At 56.2% G+C, this 23,470-nt stretch overlaps 1 protein-coding gene, 1 non-coding gene and 1 pseudogene across 5 annotated transcripts in view; 2 read left to right on the top strand and 1 right to left on the bottom strand.

The window, feature by feature from the left end:
* Positions 1-23,470, top strand: part of FBXL18 (F-box and leucine rich repeat protein 18) — a 74,273-nt gene that overhangs the window by 29,344 nt on the left and 21,459 nt on the right. The window contains exon 5 of one of the 3 annotated variants that reach the window (XM_030796877.1): positions 8,132-9,513. The exons of the other annotated variants lie outside the window; for them this stretch is intronic. Within the exon in view, the coding sequence (XP_030652737.1) occupies positions 8,132-8,288 (157 nt within the window). The 3' untranslated portion in view covers positions 8,289-9,513. Of the gene's footprint in view, positions 1-8,131; positions 9,514-23,470 lie in introns of those variants that run through there. 3 annotated transcript variants of the gene reach the window in all.
* LOC115831087 lies at positions 5,588-5,687 on the bottom strand. Its single transcript, XR_004026628.1, has one exon. It is a non-coding gene; the product is annotated as a small nucleolar RNA U13 (small nucleolar RNA).
* On the top strand, positions 9,539-12,498 carry LOC115830945 (annotated as a pseudogene). The gene has a single exon (XR_004026489.1). The product of XR_004026489.1 is annotated as an uncharacterized LOC115830945 (transcript).

Genomic DNA, 23,470 nt, shown 5'->3' with positions numbered 1-23,470 from the left:
GAACCCTTCCTTCTCCCTCTCCTCGCCATCTGCTGTCAGGCCCTTTCTGGAAGGCCCACGTACTCTGGCCCCTCTTCCCTTAGCTAGCTAGCATCTCCGCTTCCCCTCATGACAGGGCATCCTGGAGTTTGATGCTCTGCTGCTGCACAGGAACTCAGGTGAGCACCTAGAATTGAACACAAATTAGGAGGAGGCGATTCCTGGAGAAAGCTGGAGCTTCGTAGGCGATGTGGGGAGTGACGCATTTAAAGACCTCTCAGGAGGACGGGCTGACTGCTGGAGTGAGCAGGGCTCCTGAGAGAGGCGTGTGCCCGGCCAAGGGGGCAGCAGGACATGAACGCCCTGAGTGTTCATGTACCTGCAGATGGGGAGAGGTGACAGGAAGGAGGCCCCAGCTGTTCACAGAGTTGCGAGAGGAGCCATCAGCCAGGAGGTCTCGAGCCACTGGGCCCCGACAACCCTGCTTGCCAGACTCCGGGGTAGTCTGTGTTCTTGCAGTCTGCCGCTGGCTGTCTCAGGAATCATCCCGGTTGGGGTTCCCCCTCTCTGGTTTTAAAAACAACTTGTGTTTATAGTATTTTTTAAAAATTTAGACTATGCATCAATCTTTTTTTTTTTTTTTTTTTTTTTTTGAGACAGTCTCACTCTGTCGTCCAGGCTGGAGTGCAGTGGTGGGATCTCAGTTCACTGCAACCTCTGCTTTCTGGGTTCAAGCGATTCTCCTGCCTCAGTCTCTTGAGCAGCTGGGATTACAAGTGTGCACTACTATACCTGGCTAATTTCTGTATTTTTCTTTTTTTCTTTTTTGAGAAGGAGTCTCTCTCTGTCACCTAGGCTGGAATGCAGTGGCACAATCTCGGCTCACTGCAAGCTCTGCCTCCCAGGTTCACGATATTCTCCTGCCTCAACTTCCCAAGTAGCTGGAACTACAGGCACCCGCCACCACACCCGGCTAATTTTTTGTATTTATTTATTTTTTTTAGTAGAGACGGGGTTTCACTGTGTTGGCCAGGATGGTCTCGATCTCCTGACTTCGTGATCCACCCGCCTCGGCCTCCCAAAGTGCTGGGATTACAGGCGTGAGCCACCACGCCTGGCCAACATCAACCAATTTTTAAGTGAAGGTTTCCCAACAGTGAATGCTGCCAACTTTCCCTGGAGAATGAACTGGAGATAGGGTTCTCATATTGTTTTGTAATCTGATTTTTAAAAATGTTACACTACACCGCGGAGTCCTCTCGTGTCAGTAAATAAAGCCCTAAGTGATTATTCTCAGTGCTGGCCTGATGGCTCTCATCTGGGTGTCGTGGTCAGCCCTGGTTCATGGCTGTTTTAGAAAACACGGTCACTGTGTCCTCGACTTTGCTTTGGATCTTGACTTCGCCTGCGGTGGAACCAGGGGGGCAGCCTGGGTGGCGGCCGGAATGTTCCAGCTCAGCCCCTTGGCTCTGCTTCCCCACATCTTAGCATCCTTGTGCTGTGAGCTGGATGTGACGCCTGCATCTTAGCATCCTTGTGCTGTGAGCTGGTTGTGACGCCTGTTGATGTGCCCCATTTTAGGAGGGCAGAGTGGGTCACAGGCTCCAAAGGGCTTAGTCGAGTGGGCTTGGGGACAGGCGGTAGCTGTTGGGGGAAGGGGCGCACTGTGCTCTGTGAGGCTGTGGTAACGAGAGGCCAAAGCTGGGTTTTCTCAGGTGTGGCGGATGCAGGCGGCTCCGCCCTAGCTCTGCCCTGTCAGATGTGGGAAGAGCCTCGGGCCTTCGCCCCCAGTACGCTTGCAGCTGGGCTCCACTCACAGGCCCTCCAGGCAGTGGGAGGCTGCGACTGTGCACCCAGAGCCGCCACCTCCTGCGTGGGTGTTGTGTTGAAGGGACTTGGGAGTGGGCATTGCCTCTCTTCTGTTGCCTGTGAGTCTAGGGCCTTCAGACCCAGCCCATGCAGGACGGTCTCAGCTCCGCAGGGCTGGGGTCGCTTTTCCTGCGGCGATGGGGGCCGGCTCTGGGAGTTGTCTGTTTCCTTGCTGCAGCGGAGAACGTCCACGATCCCCAAGCAGTTCAGGACGGCTGTGCTCATGACAGGGCAGCCCCCGCCCCACCCTCGAAGGCCTCCTGCTCTGATGAGCCTGCTCTTCCTTCTGGTCCTCAGAATCCTCTCTGCATGGCACTGCAGGCGGGTTGGTTGGACGTGGCACCGGATGCCAGCCCCTGCTCTGAGCTGCTCTCTCCTCCATTCACCTACTGCTGCCTGTGGCCGGCTCCATGTTGCCCCTTGCAGGCCGGGAGCTTCCCCTCTGGTCTCCTGGGGTGACCTGCATCTGCGTGGTTTTTAGGCAAGTCTGATGATCTAAGGTGGATGCAGTAAGCTCTTTACGTTCCCTGGTTGGACGGTGCGTTTTTTGAAGGCTGGTGCTCCATAGCTCTTCTTTGGTGTTCTTTTTTTTTTTTTTTTTTTTTGAGACGGAGTCTCGCTCTGTCCCCCAGGCTGGAGTGCAGTGGCGCAATCTCGGCTCACTGCAAGCTCCGCCTCCCGGGTTCACGCCATTCTCCTGCCTCAGCCTCTCCGAGTAGCTGGGACTACAGGTGCCCGCCACCACGCCCGGCTAATTTTTTTTTTGTATTTTTAGTAGAGACGGGGTTTCACCATGGTCTCGATCTCCTGACCTCGTGATCCGCCCGCCTCGGCCTCCCAAAGTGCTGGGATTACAAGCGTGAGCCACCGCGCCCAGCCTTCTTTGGTGTTCTTGTGTTCTCAGGCACAAGCTGAGTCCAGTGCTGAGCTCGCAGGTGGCCCCAGAGGGCGCTGGTTACACGCAGGTGCCTACGAGAGCCCGTGATCACCCGTGCTTGCTGCGTGGTGTTGGAGAGCAGCCTCAGGACTTCCTGGACTTCCTAGGCAGAAGCCGTGCCCATCCCTCGGTGCCAGTCCCTCTGTGACCCCGCTCCCCGCCCCTGTGTCCCGCACCTGGTGCAGCGCCCAGGCCTGTAGTGGGACCCATGGTGCACTTGCTGCCAACCGAATGGGATGAGGGTGTTGAGGCATCCGTGTTCGCAGTGCGCCTCCTGTGTGTGCCTCTCCAGGGCGCCTGCCTGGGGCCCCATGGTGCCTCTGTCTGCTCCAGGCATTGTGTCTTGCCTCTTGTTCAAGCCTCACAGAAGCCCTGTGAGGTCAGTGCTATCAGCCCCAGTTTACAGATGGAGAAGCAGTCTCCGAGGGGTGCCCTGAGCAATGAGGCGGGGAGTGAGTGCTGGAGGGATGGGAGTTCACGCCTAGAAGAGGAGAGGGGCCGTGTCGGGGGCTGTGCAGGGCCTTCCGGGGCCGAGGGGACCTCCGTGGGGACCTCCAGGCTCCGTGCTGGGCAGGCTCTGTCAGGATCTTCTGCAGATGACAGGGTCACAGCATTGCAGGGACCTCTGTGCTCACATAGGCTGGATTCCCCCAGGGCTGCTGAAAGCCTTTTTCTCCCCACCCTGCTGGCAGTCACATACCTCCCCAAAGCCAGGTGGGAGAGGCCCCGTCCACAGACGCCTGTGCCACAGCTTCCTCGTGGCCTCGGTGCCTGTGCCTGGCTCCACGCCGGCCCCAATCACGGCAGTGTGGCCCGAGCCGCAGGTCCCAGCTGACCTGCAGACAGGGTCTGACCGGCCTTCCCCGGGCTTTCCAGCCCAGGGCCCCTGTGGGCCTAGGGGGTCAGTGTCAGCCTTGCAGCTCTGGCCTTTGCAGCTGCGCCCAGGGCCCAGCAGGTGGCGCTGGGGCTCCCGGGAACCGGCCGCAGGCCCCGCCGCCTGCTCTGCACCCTGGGCGTGGAAGGAGGAGGAGGAGCAGCGATGTTGTTGCTTTTCCTGACGCTTTTCTCTTTCTCATCTTTTTTTCCTGTCTGGAGGACTATGGAGCCAGAGGGAGGACCTGGCCCCGGGCTGTTGAGCGGCTCACTTGTCCCCGCCTCTCCCCGGGGGGCCTGGGGTCTCAACCGTCTCTCTGTGTCGCAGCCTGCAGGGCCGGCCAGTGTCGTGGCAGCCGACCTGTCGCTGGTGACCTGTTGCTGGTGACCGCGCTGCCTCTTTTGATGGCTAGCACCCTCCTGTCCCTGGCAGACTCACCTTCACACACGGCTGGGTATCGGCCGCCGTCTCTTCTTTTTCTTTCTTTTTCTTTTTTTAGAGACAGGGTCTCTCTCTGTTGCCCAGGCTGGAGTGCAATGGTGCAATCACAGCTCACTGCAGCCTTGACCTCTCAGACTCAAGTGATCCTCCTGCTTCAGCCTCCTCAGTACCTGGGACTACAGGTGCACGCCACCACTCCCGGCTAATTTTTTAATTTTTTTGTAGAGATGGAGTCTCCCTATGTTGCCCAGGCTGGTCTTTTTTTTTTTTTTTTTTTTGACACAGAGTTTCGCTCTTGTTTCCCAGACTGGAGTGCAGTGGCACAATCTTGGCTCACTGCAACCTCCGCCTCCCGGATTCAATTGATTCTCCTGCCTCAGCCTCTGGAGTAGCTGGGATTACGGCATGAACCACCACAACCAGCTAATTTTTTTTTTTTTTTTTTTTTTGAGATGGAGTTTTGCTCTTGTTGCCCCGGCTGGAGTGCAATGGTGCCATCTTGGCTCACTGCAACCTCTGCCTCCCAGGTTCAAGCGATTCTCCTGCCTCAGCCTCCCAAGTAGCTGGGATTACAGGCATGCGCCACCACGCCCAGCTAAATTTTTATTTATTTTATTTTTATTTTTTTGAGACAGAGTCTCGTTCTGTTGGCCAGGCTGGAGTGCAGTGGCATAATCTCTGCTCACTGCAACCTCCGATTCCCAGGCTCAAGCAATTCTCCTGCCTCAGCCTCCTGAGTAGCTGGGATTACAGGCATGTGCCACCACGCCCGGCTAATTTTTTTAATTTTTTTTAGTAGAGATGGGGTTTCACCATGTTGACCAGGCTGGTCTCGAACTCCTGACCTCAGCTAATCCACCCACCTTGGCCTCCCAAAGTGCTGGGATTACAGGCGTGAGCCACCGTGCGCCCGGCTAAGTTTGTATTTTTAGTAGAGATGGGGTTTCTCCATGTTGGTCAGGCTGGTCTCGAACTCCCGACCTCAGGTGATCTGCACGCCTCGGCCTCCCAAAGTACTGGGATTATAGGTGTGAGCCACCATGCCCGGCCCCCAGGGTGGTCTTAACTCCTGGACTCAAGTGATCCTCCCGCCTCAGCCTCCCAGAGTGTTGGGATTACAGGCGTGAGCCACTGTGCCTGGCCTCCCTTTTTTTTTTTTTTTTTTTTTTTTTTTTGCACATCTGATGGGTAATGTGTCTGCAGCATCTTAACAAGGTTTGAGGCCCGGTGCGGTGGCTCACGCTTGTAATCCCAGCACTTTGGGAGGCCGAGGCGGGCGGATCACGAGGTCAGCAGATCGAGACCACGGTGAAACCCCGTCTCTACTAAAAATACAAAAAATTAGCCGGGCGTGGTGGCGGGCGCCTGTAGTCCCAGCTACTCGGAGAGGCTGAGGCAGGAGAATGGCGTGAATCCGGGAGGCGGAGCTTGCAGTGAGCCGAGATCGCGCCACTGCACTCCAGCCTGGGTGACAGAGCGAGACTCCGTCTCAAAAAAAAAAAAAAAAAAAAAACAAGGTTTGAGGGAGGCACATCTCGCCGATGAGTGTGAACACCCAGTCATCACATTGAGGAACTATAGGAGGATCTTAACTTTTCTCAAACTCAGTCTTTTTGAGCCTCATTATGTACGTAGCAGACTATGAAGCCACATGGGAGTGCCCTCTGGCCGCCAAGAAGGGCTGGCCTTTCTGTCCCAATCCACAGAGACTCCCCCTCTGCCCCAGGTGTCCCCTCCACACACTACTCCAGGGTGGCACCTCCTCATATCACCCAGGGACCTCCAAAGCAGGCTGCTCCTTCCTGGCCACAGAGACAGCTGCAGCCTGTGACCCCCCCAGGGTGTGTGGAAGAGCAGGCCCCCCTGCCTCATTCCTTGCTGGTGAGAAACGAATCCTGGCTGGGTGCCATGGCTCACACCTGTCATCGCAGTGCTTTGGGAGGCCAAGGAGGGAGGATTGTTTGAGCCCAGGAGTTTGAGACCAGGCTGGGCAACATGGTGAGATCCTGTCACTACAGAAAATAAAAAATAAAAATAATGGCCGGGCATGGTGGCTCACACCTGTAATCCCAGCACTTTGGGAGGCTGAGGCGGGTGGATCACTTGAGGTCAGGAGTTCGAGACCACCCTGGGCAACATGGTGACACCCTGTCTCTACTAAAAATACAAAAATTAGCCAGGCATGGTGGCGGGCACCTGTAATCCCGGCTACTCAGGAGGCTGAGACAGGAAAATCGCTTCAGCCTGGGAGGCGGAGGTTGCATTGAGCCATGATCATGCAATTGCACTCCAACCTGGGTGACAGAGTGAGATTCCGTCTCAAAAAAAAAAAAAAAATTAGCTGAGCAGTGTGGTGGTGTGTGCCTGTGGTCCCAGCTACTGGCTACAGTGAGCTGTGATTGTGCCACTGCACTCCAGTCTGCGAGACAGAGCAAGACCCTGTCTCAAAAAAAAAAAAAAAAAAAAGAAAAAAAAATCACCTTCCATGTCCCAACAGCAGCTCTTTATTTATTTATTTATTTTTTGAGACAGTCTCGCTCTGTCGCCCAGGCTGGAGTGCCGTGGCGCGATCTCTGCTCAATGCAAGCTCCGCCTCCCGGGTTCACGCCATTCTCCTGCCTCAGCCTCTTGAGTAGCTGGGACTACAGGCACCCGTCACCACCCCCGGCTAATTTTTGTATTTTTAGTAGAGACGGGGTTTCCCCATGTTGGCCAGGCTGGTCTCTAACTTCTGACCTCAGGTGATCCATCTGCCTCTGCCTCCCAAAGTGCTAGGGTTACAGGCATGAGTCACCGCGCCCGTCCTGGATGTTTTTGTCTTGTTCTCTGGGGCACTGCTATGTTTTTCCTTCTGCCTGGAGCTCCTGGGCTGGCACTTGGGTCTTCTTTGCACTTTCTTTTCTTTTTTTTTTTTTTAAAGACAGGGTCTTAGTGTGTTACCCAGGCTGGAGTACAGTGGCGTGATCATAGCTCACTGCTGCCTCTACCTCCTGGCCTCAAGTGATCTTTCTGCCTCAGCCTCCTGAGTAGCGGAGGTGACAGGGTGACAGGCATGCACCACCATGCCTGACTAATTTTTTTTTATTTTTTATAGAGACAAAGTCTCCCTGTGTTGCCCAGGCTGTTCTGGGACTCCTGGCCTCAAACAGTCCTCCCACCTCAACCTCCCAGGTGCTGGGATTACAGGGGCAAGCCACAGTACCCGGCTTGCATTGCATTTTGGCCGAGTAGGGCCAGTAGGACTGTGCTGGTGGCCGGCTCTGACTGTGGAGGGGTCCCTGCTCTGCTTCATGGCCGGCTGGGAGACCGTGGCTGGTTGTAGGGTCGTGGGGAAGGCAAAATGAGGTCATGTCTGTCGAGCTCAGCGCAGCGCCTGGCACTTGGTAGGCACCCCGTGGCAATTGTGCATGAGTTTTCATGCACAGCGTGGCGGGGGCTGGTTGCCTGGAGGTGGGGGCATTGGGAGGGTTGCCCACCTGCCATTTGTCATGCGGTCAAACGTGTGCTTTTCCTGAGTGGCCGCCTTGGTATCTGATCCTCCCAGTGACTGCTGCTGCCTCACTGACTTCGGAGTTGCACCCCCTTGAGGTGGCCCACGTGTGGCTGTGGGGTGTGGGCACCTGTCCCTTCTCTCTGTCCTGGCCGTGGGGCTTCCGTGAGCCAGGGGCCTTGGATCTGCCACTCCTGCAGTGGGGTCCCTCTGCTGCCCTGGGGCCCAGCAGTGCATCTGCAGAGCAGGGTTGGCCTCTGGGGCCTCTGATACTTGTGGCTGGCATGGAGCGGGTGCCACCTGAGCCTGGATAGAAGCGTGTGGCCTGTTCCTGGCTGCCGTGCTCCTCCCCAGCTCTGGCTACCACGTACAGGGCCCTCGAGGCACATAGAGGGTGACTCTCGCAGGCCTGGTCTGTCTGGGAGCCCCAGGTGAGCCCGGGACGGGGAGGCAGGTGTGAGTGCCTCCTGGGCTCCCCCAGCATTCTCTGTCCCCTCCGTGGCCACCCATGTAATCCGCTGACCGCCTGTCTCTGGTTCAGCTTCCAGGCCGAGCGGCCCGCGTTAAATGTCGTCATCTTCCCTCTGCTCCACGAGGGCCTGACCGACGTCATCCGGGACGTCCCCCTGGCGCACCTGGATGAGATCACCTTGTTTAAGAGCAGAGTGGCCGAGGAGCCGCCGAACCTGTGGTGGTGAGAGGCGGAGCTGCCGCCCATCGGTCTCAGTCACCTCGAGACGCTGCAGGAGCCTGGGACACCAGGGACCCTTGGTTTGTCACAAGAGGAAGGGGGCCTCTCTCCTGGCCAGCCACGCCCCACCTGGCTCCTGGGGCTCCCGGCGTCTCCACGGCTCTCTCATGGGAACTGTTGCTCTGTGAAGTTTGGGTGGGTCCAGGGGATGCGTTCTGGGTGACATGAGGGGGCTCGGGGGACGGTCGATGTGGGGGGCTGGCTGAACCAGGCTGACCCTTGGGGCCTGGTTGGGGGATTTGTGCACTGAGCCTCAATCCCTGGGGACCCTGTCCACAGGCCTGGAGGGCCGGAACCCCCTGCCACTTCCGACCGGGAAGCGTGTCCCTTGGCTGTTGTGTTTGTGGTCACCTGCCACCGGGGCCCCGTCGATGGGCGGCCACATGCTGTCCCCCTGAAGTCCAGTCGGCCAGGCTGGTCACCGTGTGTCTGAGTGTCCCCTTGCATGGTCGAGTGTGACATGAGGAAGGGCCTGCCAGTTTAGTGGCTGCGGACTTGGGACTCTCCGTCCCATTAGGACACACTTGAGCCCTCTCATGTCTCTAGGGCTTTTCTAGCCAGATAATGCCTGTGGCCCCAGAGAGGTCCCCTGAGGTTGGGACTGCTGGTTGGAGCCTCTCCTGTGACTTTTCAGCCCAACGAGCAGGGCCCATTTCTCACCAGAGAGGCCTCCTCCCCCTCCCACCCACCCCATGGCCTTCAGCTTCCCTGGGAAGGTCCATGTGCGTTCCTGGGGGAATCAGTACACATTTGGCTTTGTTAGAATAGCGTGAAACATTAAAACCCAGAAAAGATTCTTAAGGCTGGAGTAGCAATCACATGACCCCATTTCAAATGACTTCATTTAAGACTTTAAAAATACTCAGCTGGGCGCGGTGGCTTACGCCTGTAATCCCAGCACTTTGGGAGGCTGAGGTGGGTGGATCATGAGGTCAGGAGTTCAAGACCAGCCTGGCCAACATGGTGAAACCCCATCTCTACTAAAAATACAAAAATTAGCCGGGCATGGTGGCAGGCACCTGTAATCCTAGCTACTTGGGATCCCGGCTGAGGCAGGAGAGTCGTTTGAACCTGGGAGGCGGAGGTTGCAGTGAGCTGAGATCACACCATTGCACTCCAGCCTGGGCGACAGGGTGAGACTCTGCCTCAAAAAAAAAAAAAAAAAAAAAAAAAAAAAAAAATATATATATATATATATATATATTTTCAACACATTTTGGGAGGATCACTTGAGCCCAGGAGTTTGAGATCAGCCTGGGCAACACAGGGATACCCCATCTCTTAAATGGAAAGAGAAAAAAACAAAGCTATTCCAAAAATGAGGACACCCCCCTGGCGTCCGAGTCCTCACCCCGTGTGCCACACTGGCCGCCTCTGCCATCCTCCACCTCCAGGCGCTCCTAGAGCTGTCCCTGGGCCTGTGGCTTCCAAAGGGGGCTGTAGTTGGGTCCCGCTCGCCTAGACCGCCGCCCTGGCCGCTCTTGGTGAAGGGCTTCTTGTCCAGCCCGCCTTCCTCCTCCTGGGTTTCCGTGTGACAGGTGCCCCGTCCTATGGGGTGGTGTCTCACATTTGCTTTGCTGTTAAAAAATGGGGTATACCATCCCCGGGCCTCCAATCACCAGCCCTGCCCCTGAATGGGGATGGTTCTCAGCAGCTCCTTGCTCTGGGGGCCAAGCTCCTTGTCCAGGAGGCCTTTGGAGAACTGGGGTCAGAGCTGTGGGGAGGTACAGCCCTCCTGTGCAGGCTGCCTCCCAGCTCTCCACCTGGCAGTCTTGACCCCACCCTGGTGCCTCTGCTCACTGGCACAGGTGGATCTGGGGTTCGAGGTCTCCTCCCACTTCACCCTGACATTCTTGTATGTATGGGGTCAACGCCTCCTCTCTGAAGCCCACGGGTCCTCTCCCAGCCCCAGGCTGCACCCAGTGCAGAACCTTTGCCTCCTGGCCGGAGGGACCCTTCTGCAGGCTGATTCTAGCAGTGCCCGATGGTGGGACCCACACCAGACAAGCCTTCGCCTCCCAGAGGCCTCCTGGCCCTCCTGTCACGGCCTCTGAGAGCCACATCCCTAGGCCCCGTCTCCTGGTCTGCAGGCTGCAGGACCAGCTGCTCACGGCCCCCGGGGGCAAGGGCTGTAGATGAGGGTCTCAAAGGTGGTGGGAGCACCCCTGCCCTACAGTTCCTGGGCATTTCTTTAGAGCTTTAAAATGGCACCTGGAGACCACCAGGCGCGGTGACTGACCACTTCTTGCTCTCAGACCGAGGTGTGGCAGGCAGGGGATGCAGCCCAGGAGGGAGGCAGGTGGCCTGGGAGGCTCCCGGACCCTCAGGGGGCCTGTGTCTTTGGGCACTGCAGCTCCGCGCCCCACTCCTTTCCTCCAGAACATTCCCCACTCAGGCCAGAGAATTGTGTCTGCTCTAGGAATGCATCCTAGCGTGTGTACAATCGCGCCTGGGTGTCCTGTTCTCATGAGCAAGCGGTTTTAACCAGCAGCATAATTTATACTCATAGGACTGGGGGAAGGGCCGTTCCCGAGGCTGGGGTGCAGTGCCTTGGAAAGCACCCCCGAAACAGTAGACCTTGTATTTTTAGTGTCCCTTGCAACCATCCTTTGACTTAGAGCAAGAATTTCCGCTGCTGCTACCCCCAAGATGGGCTTCACCAGATGTTAATAACGTGCTTATTTTCTCTAAGTGCTATTTTGGCACCAGTGTTAGTTGCAATTTATATTCTGCAGCATTTGATGCTGGGAAAAGAACCCACCCTAATGGTCCCCAATTGGCAGAGCTCGGCTGTTAAGCAGCGGACCATATGCTGCCTGCCGGAGGAGCGTGGTCAGCACTTGTCCCCGTGCCTGCGTGCGTGTGTCTGCGTGCACGTGTGCCTGCGGTTACCTGTGCCCTGTGTGTGCACATGTGCTTGCATGCGTGTGCCTGCGTGTACATGTGCCTGCGTGTACCTGTGCCCTGTCTGTGCACGTGTGCCTGTGTGTACCTGTGCCCTGTGTGTGCATGCGTGTGTGAGTCACGTCTTCCGTGTGTGTGTGTGAGGGAGAGACTGAGGGGTTGGAGGGAGGGTGGAGGGGAAAGGGTATGTATCCCTTTGTTCTTTAAAAGGGAGAGCCCCGACCTCTCTGGCTGCCCCCTCCTGCCTGTGCCCCCAGCTCACCCCAGACCTAGCTGCTATTTATTCTCCTGACCCCCTCCCAGCCCTGCGGCCCTATGGCCCTGTTGCCTGTGACCCTGCAGCCCCGTGTCCCGCAGCCTCTGCCCCGCTGTCTGCTCCCCGTCACCAGGCAACACTGGGCCCCACCAGGCTTCCGAAGGTGGCCCAGAGCAGGCATTTGAGCCTGATGACCCAGAGCAAAGCTGCCTTTCTGGCCTTGAGTACTCCTTTCTGCTGTGGGAGGCTTTTCTTGTTTTCAACGGCCCGTCCAGCCCAGGGGGGCTGGGTGAGGGCCGCTTCCTTCTGCAGCAGAGGGGGCGGGCTCTATCCCTGCCATCTGCTGCCCCCAGAGCCCCTGCCAGGACACGGGCCTGAGCGGTTTCTTCTTCAAGAGGCCCTCCCGGGACCTGCGTGTGCACAGGGCGGGAAGACTCTCGCTGCTTTGGCCCAGGGCTGCAGCCAGGACGGGCTGAGCTACTCTGGCGCTAAAAACACACAAGGGGTGCCTGCCAGCTCAGCAGCACCCTTCTTCAACCACACCCTGTGCCTGGACCCAGAGCCGCAGGCTTTTGGACCCAGGGGACCGGGGCTGGGCCCAGGCTTGGGCCTGGAGGGCTTATGGAGGGGCCAGACCTAGAGCAGTAGGGCTGCAACAGCTGAGGGCTGGGCCCCTGCCGGCCAATGAAGCTCCAGACCAGTGACCTGCCCTTGGCGGTGCCAGCAATGCTCCTGCAGGGATGGAGGGTGCTGGAGGCCTGGATGCGGGGACCTTGATCCCCCAGCAGGCAGCACTGTGGCAGCCTGCCACCTCCTCTTCCCCTGTTATCTGCTCCGTTTAGGATCTGAAAATTACAGAGCTTTTTTTTTTTTTTTTTTGAGAGGGAGTCTTGCTTTGTCCCCCAGGCTGGAGTGCAATGGCACAATCTCGGCTCACTCACTACAACCTCCGCCTCACAGGTTCAAGCGATTCTCCCGCCTCAGCCTCACGAGTAGCTGGGATTATAGGCACCTGCCATCATGACCGGCTAATTTTTGTACTTTTGTAGAGATGGGGTTGCACCATGTTGGTCAGGCTGGTCTTCAACTCCTGACCTCAAGTGATTCTCCTGCCTTGGCCTCCCAAAGTGCTAGGATAACAGGCGTGAGCCACTGTGCCTGGCCCATTACAGAGCTCTTATAAGAAAATGTGAAATTCATGGCCAAGGTGTGGTGATGAAGTGTGGGGCCACTAAACCAGAGGCAGAGGAGACGTTGGCCACCTCCTGTGGACATGGGCAGAGCGCTGCTGCCAGTTCCTGGTAGCCTTGACCACGACGCTGGGGGGTCTTTGTGATGGTCATGGGTCTCATTTGCACTTGGGGGTGTGGGATTCAAGTTAGAAGTTTCTAGATCTGGCCGGGCGCAGTGGCTCACGCCTGTAATCCCAGCACTTTGGGAGGCTGAGGTGGGTGGATCATGAGGTCAGGAGATCGAGACCATCCTGGCTAACACGGTGAAACCCCATCTCTACTAAAAATACAAAAAAGTAGCCGGGCGTGGTGGCGGGCACCTGTGGTCCCACCTACTTTGGAGGCTGAGGCAGGAGAATGGCATGAACCTGGGAGGCGGAGCTTGCGGTGAGCCGAGATCGCGCCACTGCACTCCAGCCTGGGTGACAGAGCGAGACTCCGTCTCAAAAAAAAAAAAAAAAAAGAAGAAGTTTCTAGATCTACTGGGCATGATGAACACAAACCCCACAGACACTGAGGAACCCAGTGGTGGCAGTGACTCGGGCTGACTGTCATCGGGGCTCCTCTGCTCTCTAAAGTTCCTTCGAGAAACATGGGAGGGGCCGGGCGTGGTGGCTCATGCCTGTCATCCCAGCACTTTGGGAGGCTGGGGCAGGAGGATCGCTTGAGCCCAGGAGTTCGAGACCAGCCTGGGCAACATAGTGAGGCTCTATCTCTACATAAAATTTTTTAAAAAAGTTAGCTGGGCATTGTACATGTGCCTGTGGTCCCAGCTACTCAGGAGGCTGAGGCAGGAGGATTGCTTTAGCCCAGGAGTTGGATGTTGCAGTGAGCCAAGATCGCACCATTGCCCTCCACCCTGGGCCACGGAGCAATACCCTGTCTCAGAAAACAAACAAACAAACAAAAAGCAGAAATGCTGAAGGGGTCGGTTTACGGGAAAACCGCAGGTCAGAACACCTGGCTACTCCCACCCCAGATCAGTGGACCTGGGAATGAGGGTTGGTCCTGGGAGCCTTTTCTCCAAGCTGTTGCCACCAGACCCGCCATGGGAACCCTGGCCACAGAAGCCTCCCGGGGAGTGAGCCAGAGCCTGGACCGCCGTGTTGTTGATATGTCTGGGGCAGAGGGTGGGGTGTGTGCAAGGGTGTGTGTGTGTGTGTGCCCGGGGGTGTTCATGGGCAAGCATGTGCGTGCCTGTGTGTGTGCGTGCCTGTGTGTGTGCGTGCCCCTCCCCTGCAGCCGTCGGTGGTATCTCCCTCCAGCCCCTTCGCCACCCTCTTGAGCATTGTCCATCCATGTGAGACTGTCCAGAGACAGCAGAGCTCCATGTGGTTTTAAGGGGAGACCTTTCCCTGGCCCCGGGGGTCTCGCCGTATCTCATGACCAGGTGCTAAATGACCCGACATGCATCACCTGCCTTTTGATGACCAACCTCCCTGTCCCCATCCCGCTGACTTGCCCCTGTGGCGTCTCATGGTGATGCCTGCTCCTGACTTTGGTGTTCACTGTAGCAAACTACATTCTGGATGGGAATTTTCATGTACATGTGTGGCATGTGGAAAATTTCAAATAAAATGGACTTGATTTAGAAAGCCAGGCGGCTGTGTGATCCTTCCAGCAGGGACACTTCGACCTCTTGCCTACAACCCCTTCCTTGGGCCCGAGGCTGGTGGCTTTGTTCACTTCAGATGGTGGGGGGCGGGTGCTGTGCCTGGAGAGGCGGGTTGTCTGAAACAGAGGTGTGTGGATGGAGACACAAGACCCAAAGCGGGGGGCAGACACTCCCCAGGGGGCATCAGGAAGTGACAGCTGAGACAGCCTTGGGCTGGGGAGGCCAAAGGTGAAAGAGGAGGCTACGTAGGTCAGGATGGGCCTGGCAGGGAGCAGTGCAGGTACACTGGCACGGTTGTGCAGGCTGCACACTGCAAAAGCCTCCCTGTGGTCTGGTGGCAGCTCAGACAGCAAAAGTGGAGGCTGGCTGAAGGCAGGCAGGGCCGAGTCAGCTTAGGCGTTCCCTCAGGGCAGTGGAAACAGCCTCAGCATTGTTCATTTTATTTTATTATTATTTTTTGAGATAGGGTCTCGCTCTGTCGCCCAGGCTGGAGGGCAGTAGTGTGATCTCAGCTCACTGCAACTTCCGCCTCCTGGGTTCAAGCAATTCTCCTGCCTCAGCCTCCCGAGTAGCTGGGATTACAGGCACCCACCACCAAGCCCAGCTAATTTTTAAAATATTTTCAGTAGAGACGGGGTTTCACCATGTTGACCAGGCTGGTCTCGAACTCCTGACCTCAAGTGATCCACCCGCCTCGGCCTCCCAAAGTGCTGGGATGACAGGCGTGAGCCACCAGGCCCGGCCCATCTTAACCATTTTAAAGTGCATAATTTGCCAGCAGAGGGTTTTTTTGAAGAAAAATAAAAAGTAAAATAAAGCGTATAGTTCAGGCTGGGGGCGGTGGCTCAGGCTTGTAATCTCAGCACTTTGGGAGATTGAGGCGGAAACATCACTTGTGCCCAGGAGTTTGAGAGCAGCCTGGGCAACGTAGTCAGACCTCGTCTCTACAAAAAGTACAAATATTAGCCGGGCATGGCGGCGCACGCCTGTCAGTGGTCCCAGCTACTTAGGGGGAGGCTGAGGCAGAAGGATCGCTTGAACCTGGGAGGTCAGTGTTGCAGTGAGCCATGATTGCACCACTGCACTCCAGCCTGGGTGACACAGCGAGACCCTGTCTCAGAAAAAAAAAAAAAATGAACTGCACAGTTCAGTGGCATTAAGCACATCACAGTGTTGTGCAGCCATCACCACCATCTGCTTCTAGAACTTTCTTATCTTCCCCAACTGAAACTCTGTCCCCATTAAACATTCACTCCCCAGTCCCCTCCCTCAGCCCCAGGCACCCACCATTCTACTTCCCGTCTCTATGAGTTTGACTCCTCTGGGTGCCCCATAGAAGTGGAATCTGGGCCGGGCAAAGTGGCTCACGCCTGTAATTCCAGCAGTTGGAGAGGCCAAGGCTGGTGGATCACTTGAGGTCAGGAGTTTTAGACCAGCCTGAACATGGTGAAACCCCATCTCTACAAAAAGTACAAAAATTAGCTGGGTATGGTGTGGCGTGCACCTGTAGTCCCAGCTTCTTAGGAGGCTGAGAGAGGAGAATCACTTGAACCTGGGAGGTGAAGGCTGCAGTGAGCCAAGGCCGCACCGTTACCCTCCAGCAGCCTGGGCAACAGAGCGAGACTCCACCTAAAAAAAGAGTGGAATCTGCAGTGCATGTGCCTTTTTTTTTTTTTTTTTTTTTTTGAGATGGAGTCCCATTGTGTCGCCCAGGCTGGAGTGCAGTGGCACAATCTCGGCTCACTGCAACCTCTGCCTCCGAGTTCAAGCAATTCTCCTGCCTCAGCCTCCTGAGTAGCTGGGGTAAGAGGCATGTACCACCATGCCCAGCTGTTTTTTGTATTTTTAGTAGAGACAGTTTCACCATGTTGGCCAGGCTGGTCTCGAACTCCTGACCTCAGGTGATCCACCCACCTCGGCCTCCCAAAGTGTTGGGATTACAGGCGTGAGCCACTGCACCCGGCATGTGTGCACTTGAGGCTGGTGTATTTGCAGTGTCAGTTTGGGGCAGAGACCTCCTTTACCTGTCCTGGACTCTGGGAAGAGGCTCGGCCCGAGTGTGGCAGGAGGTGGGGGGAGGCACCAGGGTCTGGATGGGGACAGGGCTGCCTGCTGAGGGTAGTCTCCAGGGCTGCTGCAGAACGGAGTGGCCAGGGTGGGGCCCCTCACAAGAGCCAGGGGCTCAGCAATGCCTCCTTCTGGCTTGGTCCTTGAGGTGATGGTGTTTCTCTGGCAGAAATGGCGACATAGGGCCGGGAGCCTCCCATCCTGCCCAACGTTGTCTGAGCCGTCGCCTGCAGCTTGACATGTACACACCGTCCCCTGGTGATGTCTTGTGTCTGGCTGGGGGGAAATCAGGGGTCAGTGCCGGGGAATTGGGCAGTGGGTGGGAGCTGATCCTCTGTGTCGCTGACGCCAATGGCTGCAGCAGGGGAGAGAGGATGGGAATGCATCCAGCGAGGAAACCCAGGAGCCCTTCCTTCAGAGGAACACATGAGACTGTCATTACAGCGACAGGGAAGTGGGGAGAGGAGGTGCCAAGGCTGAGCAATAGCCAGAAACATTCCATCTTGTACATAACAAGGCATTCCCAAGTTCAGGGGCCAGAACGGCCACTGTGAGGTGCTCGTGGCTTCTCCAGGGCAGGTGTTTGCATAGGGGATGGCACTACGAGTTGTCTGTTCCACGGTATCTGGAGCCTCCGCCACAGTGATTCAGCAGTTGGGGACTGAAGTCTCCTGGAAGCATCTTCACTCACAGGTCTGGTGGTCAATGCTGGTGTTGACCTGGACCTCAGTGGGGCCCGTGGCCGGAACACCTCCATGTGGCCTCGTATGGCCTCTCCATGAGACCCCTCCATGTGGCCTTGTCATGTGGCCTCTCTATGTGGCCTCTCCATGTGGTCTCTCTACCTAGGCTAGTTGGGCTTCCTCACAGCATGGCAGCTGGGTCCCAAGAGCAAGCGTCTCCAGAAAACCAGAAGGACGGGCCCTGCCTTTGGCTGTCACATGGCATCACTTCCACACCCTGTTGACCAAGGCAGTCGCAGAAGCTGCCACATTCAAGAGACAGGGCACAGACCCCCCCACTTGCCAAGATGAGTGATGAGCTGTCATTGCAGAAGACCTCTTGGGGTGGGAGGTCATGTTGTGGCCATTTTTAGAAAGTGCGTCATAGTGCACTGGGCCTGTTGGTGTTGGCCTTGGCCTTGCCAAGGGGCATGCTGGGGGTGTGGTGGGGGCAGCGGCTTTAGCCCAGGTCTGGGGGAACTTGTGTTTTCCCACACGCCTCCTGAGCTGATGCTTCTGCTTCGTTTTTTTTTTTTTTTTTTTCTTTGAGACAGAGTCTCACTCTGTCACCCAGGCTGGAGTGCAGTGGCGCAATCTCGGCTCACTGCAAGCTCCGCCTCCCGGGTTCACGCCATTCTCCTGCCTCAGCCTCTCCGAGTAGCTGGGACTACAGGTGCCCGCCACCACGCCCGGCTAATTTTTTGTATTTTTAGTAGAGACGGGGTTTCACCGTGGTCTCGATCTCCTGACCTCGTGATCCGCCTGCCTCGGCCTCCCAAAGTGCTGGGATTACAAGCGTGAGCCACCGCGCCCGGCTCTGCTTCGTTTTTGTTTTGAGACAGGGTCTCGCTCTGTCACCCAGGCTGGAGTGCAGTGGCGTCATCCTACTTGACTGCAGCGTCGACCTCCTGGGCTTGAGTGATCTTCTTGCCCCAGCCTCCCGAGGAGGTGGGACTGTAGGTGCACCCCACCACACCACACAGGGTCTTACTGTGTTGCCCAGGCTGGTCTCAAACTCCTGGGCTCAAGAAATCCTCCCACCTCAGCCTCCCAAAATGCTGCAATTACAGATGTGAGCCACCGCGCCTGGCCATGATGCCCCTGTTTTGTGGGGGGCACTGTGCCAGGGAGGCCAGAACATGCGAAGAGCCCTGAAAAGGTCAGGAGTCTGTACCTGGAGTGGACTGAGCGTGTGACGCCCCCTGGCCTTTGTCCATGTGGCGAGCCTTTAAAATAAAAATGAAAATGGTCTCAGCTGGGCGCGGTGGCTTACGCCTGTAATCCCACCACTTTGGGAGGCCGAGGCGGGCGGATCATGAGGTCAGGAGATTGAGACCATCCTGGCTAACACGGTGAAACCCGTCTCTACTAAAAATACAAAAACTTAGCCGGGCGTGGTGGCAGGTGCCTGTAGTCCCAGCTACTTGTGAGGCTGAGGCAGGAGAATGGTGTGAAGCCGGGAGGCGGAGCTTTCAGTGAGCTGAGATCGCACCACTGCACTCCAGCCTGGGCGTCAGAGCGAGACTCCGTCTCAAAAAAAAAAAATAAATGAATAAATAAAAGTCAAAATGGCCTCAAGTCAAGCCATTCTTTGTGGCAGAGATGGAAAAGCCCAGGCCTGTGTGTTCCGAGGGTTTGCACTGGAAGCCTCGGGAGTCGTGGCTGGAGGAGGGCGGAACAGCCAGCTCCAGAGGCTTTGGCTGCCCCCAGGAGCCCTGCACAGTGGTTGGTTTATTGCGGGCGTTGAACTTGCAGGATAGTGGAGATGGTGTGACGGAATCCTAGCTTCAGAGCCATGGTTTGCCATGATCTTTGCTTTGCAGATGAAGTGGGGGCGCCTGGGGGTCAGATGCCTGCTTAAGGCCACGCAGCTAGTGGTGGTTAGCGTGTCGCACGGTCACAGAGCCCGGGCGAGATGCTGCACGCTGGGCCTCTGCTCTGCACGGATGAGGGAGGGGAGGCCCTGCTCAGACACCATTGGCAAGGACACAGGGACGCCTCTGTGTGGCTGGAGCAGCCTGGGAACCCGGCGAGCCTTTCTCAGCCACCGCCATCTCCAGGCCTTGGGTGAAGGAGGAGAGCTCGCAGCCGGCCGCGCTGGGAGAGCAAAGGATGTCACTTGTGTCCCTTCACAGGTGCCGGGGGCCACTCTGCTGTGTTCCAAGCTCAGGGAGTGGATTCTCCCCTCCCCGCCCCCGGGAAGGGGAGGAGCAGCCTCTGGGTGGGGGGTTGGAGAAGCCTCTGTGGAAGGGGCCTGGGGGGTCTCCCCTTCCTCTTGTGTGATGTGTCTTGTGTCTGCCTGCCCTGTGGAAGGCTGGCTGTGGTGACGCTCAGGAGCCGGGAATGGTGACTTGCTGGCCAGGCCCTTCCTGCGGTTTCTCTGGGCAGCTCAGAACTGCGGGTTTCCCAGGGTTCCTGGCTCTTGGGTTTTGTGGCAGCTCAGGCTCCCGTGGGCACGGCTGTCTTGGGGACTCTTATGTGGAGGGTCCAGGAGCCGGGGCTGCTGCCCGGGCCTGCGCTGGGTACCCGCCTTGGGGGCAGGGTGGATGGGTGATGTGTGAGGGGCAGGGAGGGGCACGCCTTGGTCACGGGGCCCCTGAGGGTGGCGCTGTGCCCGCTGCCTTGATGCCAGACCCCTGCTCTGCCTCTGGGGATCGGCCTCTGTGCCAGGCCCCCTGGGCCAGCATGCAGCCAAGCCTCCCAGAGCCTGGGGAAGGTGATGGCTGGCAGGGGAGGTGCCCCAGCGTCACTGCCCGAGGCTGATCTCTAGCCCCTGCTGGGTCAGTCCCTCACCCATGCCCACACAGACGGCACACTCACATGCATGTGCACTCACTCCAACGGCCGCACGCCCACGCCCGTTCATACCTGTACACTTCAGACACTCTGACAATCACATGCCACATCCCACACTCTGACATTCACACACGGACATTTACTCACACACTCCACAGTCACACACACCACACCCACACACATGCCCTCACACACATTCACACCTGCACACTCACACTCAGGCTCACAAACGCTCTCCCATGTCACACCCGTATCACACACACACAATTCCACCAGTGCTCACACTTCCATACGTCCACAAACACCACCTGAGTCCACACCTCCACAAACACCGCCTGAGTCCACACCTCCACCCCAGCCACACAGACACACCTCTGCTCACCCCATATGCACGCCACTTACACAGACACCCCACGCTTTCCAGGGCACGCTGCCACGCTCACATCCACACTTGGAGCTTCCTATATACACACCCTTGCACACTTGCACTCACACCCACACCACACACGTTCTCATCTCCACACAGCACCTGTGTGGATTCGCACGTACACCCCACTCACTCACCCACACAGATAGCTCACACATTCCCACTCACGTGCACAAGTACAGATGTGCTCATTTACACACACATGCCCATGTTCACTCATGTAGCACACACATGCTCATGTAACTCACATTCTTTTTAAAAAATTTTTTTCGAGACAGAGTCTTGCCCTGTTGCCCAGGCTGGAGTGCAGTGGCACGATCTCGGCTCACTGCAACCTCCGCTTCCGGAGTTCAAGTGATTCTCCTGCCTCAGCCTCCCAAGTAGCTGGGACTACAGGTGCACGCCACCATGCCTGGCTAATTTTTGTATTTTTAGTAGAGACGGGGTTTCACCATGTTGGCCAGGATGGTCTCAAACTCCTGACCTCAGGTGATCTGCCCACCTTGGCCTCCCATAGTGCTGGGATTACAGGCGTGAGCCACAGAGTCCACCCATAACTCATTCTTGCACACATTCTTCATACATAGTCACTCAGACATGTCCACACAGATGCAGACACACATACAACCCCCACTGCTCACACACAGTCTCCTATGTCTTATCACACCTGCACACCACACACTCTCACTAAATTCACACACACGCCGGGCGCGGTGGCTCAAGCCTGTAATCCCAGCACTTTGGGAGGCCGAGGCGGGCGGATCACGAGGTCAGGAGATCGAGACCATCCTGGCTAACATGGTGAAACCCCGTCTCTACTAAAAATACAAAAAGTTAGCCGGGTGTGTTGGCGGGCGCCTGTAGTCCCAGCTACTTGGGAGGCTGAGGCAGGAGAATGGCATGAACCTGGGAGGTGGAGCTTGCAGTGAGCCGAGATCGCGCCACTGCACTCCAGCCTGGGGGACAGAGCAAGACTCCGTCTCAAAAAAAAAAAAAAAAAAAAATAAATAAATAAATAAATTCACACACACATTCACACACCAAAACAAAGGGACTGGATTAATTTTATACACCTAGCAGTGAACACAACCAGTTTGATTAAAGGTGAACTTAGGCCCTGACACGGTGGCTCATGCCTGTAATCCCAGCACTTTGGGAGGCTGAGATGGGAGGATCAGTTGAGGCCAGGAATTTGAGATCAGCCTGGGCAACATAGTGAGACCCTTGTCTCGACAAAAACTAAAAAGTTAGCTCATCATGGTGGTGCACATCTGTAGTCTCAGCTACTTGGGAGGCTGAGATGGGAGGATCGCTTGAGCCCAGGATTTTTTGTCTGCAGTGAGCCGAGATCACCACTGCACTCCAGCCTGGGCAAGAGAGTAAGACACTGTCTCAATAACTAACTAACTAAATAAATATAAAAAGAGGTAAACTTAGTTCTATTATGTTCCTTTTTTAGAAAATGTGAAAATTTCAGAAAAGTAGAACAGAGGGAAAAGATAGTTCACACCCACGTTCTCACCCGCCTGGCAGTGCATCCATTAATATTTCAGTAAACGTCTTTCCAGTCTTTGTTCTAGGCTCTTAAAAAATGTCTGAGGTGGCTGGGCGCGGTGGCTCACGCCTGTAATCCCAGCACTTTGGGAGGCCCAAGGCGGGCAGATCACGAGGTCAGGAAATCGAAGCCATCCTGGCTAACATAGTGAAATCCTGCCTCTACTAAAAATACAAAAACAGGCCGGGCGCGGTGGCTCACGCCTGTAATCCCAGCACTTTGGAGGCCGAGGCGGGCGGATCACGAGGTCAGGAGATCGAGACCACGGTGAAACCCGTCTCTACTAAAAATACAAAAAATTAGCCGGGCGCGGTGGCGGGCGCCTGTAGTCCCAGCTACTCAGAGAGGCTGAGCAGGAGAATGGCGTGAACCGGGAGGTGGAGCTTGCAGTGAGCCGAGATTGCGCCACTGCACTCCAGCCTGGTGACAGAGCGAGACTCTGTCTCAAAAAAAAAAAAAAAAAAAAAAAAAATACAAAAACAGGGCTGGGCGCGGTGGCTCACGCCTGTAATGCCAGCACTTTTGGAGGCTGAGGCGGGCGGATCACGAGGTCGGGAGATCGAGACCATCCTGGCTAACATGGTGAAACCCCGTCTCTCCTAAAAATACAAAAAAATTAGCCGGGCGTGGTGGCGGGCACCTGTAGTCCCAGCTACTCGGGAGACTGAGGCAGGAGAATCGCTTGAACCCAGGAGGCGGAGTTTGCAGTGAGCCGAGATCGTGCCACTGCACTCCAGCCTGGGCAACAGAGCGAGATTCTGTCTCCAAAAAAAAAAAAAAAAAAAGTTCGAGGCTGCAATAATTGGATTTCAGGTCCTGCTTTTCTGCTCACACACAGAGTGCGGCCTCTTGAGTTCCTCCATCATTTTAACGATGGGGCTTTGCTGTCACAAGCTCTTTCTGCTATCAGACAATTAGGTTGTCTCCAATGAGTCAGTCTCCTAAGGAAAGCAGCTTCCATCTCCTTAGGCTGGTGTTTCTCTATCTTTAGGATTGTTTCTTTAGAAGAGACTCTCCTTAGTGAAATGGCTGGAGCGGAGGATTGATATTTTTCTGATGGGAGGAGCTTTGAGGACCCTAGAGGCGGAGGTGTGCATCAGATGTGGCCTTAGTGTCTTTCCCTGGTGTGATCTGGCCTTCAAAACGGGAAGGACAGCTCTCAGCTGCTGCCCAAAAAGGTATTTTTATTTGCAAAGTTCCCTGATTTCTTCTTTTTTTTGGAGACGGAGTCTCACTCTGCCTCCCAGGCTGGGGTGCAGTGGCGTGATCTCGGCTCACTGCAACCTCTGCCTCCCAGGTTCAAGTGATTCTCCTGCCTCAGCCTCCCGAGTCACTGGGATTACAGGTGCCCGCCACCACACCTGGCTAATTTTTTTATTTTTATTTTTATTTATTATTTATTATTATTATTTTTTGAGACAGAGTCTCACTCTGTCACCCAGGCTGTAATGCAGTGGTGCAATCTTGGCTCACTGCAAGCTCCGCCTCCCGGGTTCACGCCATTCTCCTGCCTCAGCCTCCCGAGTAGCTGGGACTACAGGCGCCCGCCACCACG

The sequence above is a fragment of the Nomascus leucogenys genome, chromosome 17 (assembly GCF_006542625.1).
Source record: "Nomascus leucogenys isolate Asia chromosome 17, Asia_NLE_v1, whole genome shotgun sequence".
NCBI classification, from domain to species: domain Eukaryota; kingdom Metazoa; phylum Chordata; class Mammalia; order Primates; family Hylobatidae; genus Nomascus; species Nomascus leucogenys.
The sequence above is the reverse complement of the archived record's forward strand: the minus strand, read 5'-3'. Positions and strand labels throughout refer to the sequence as shown.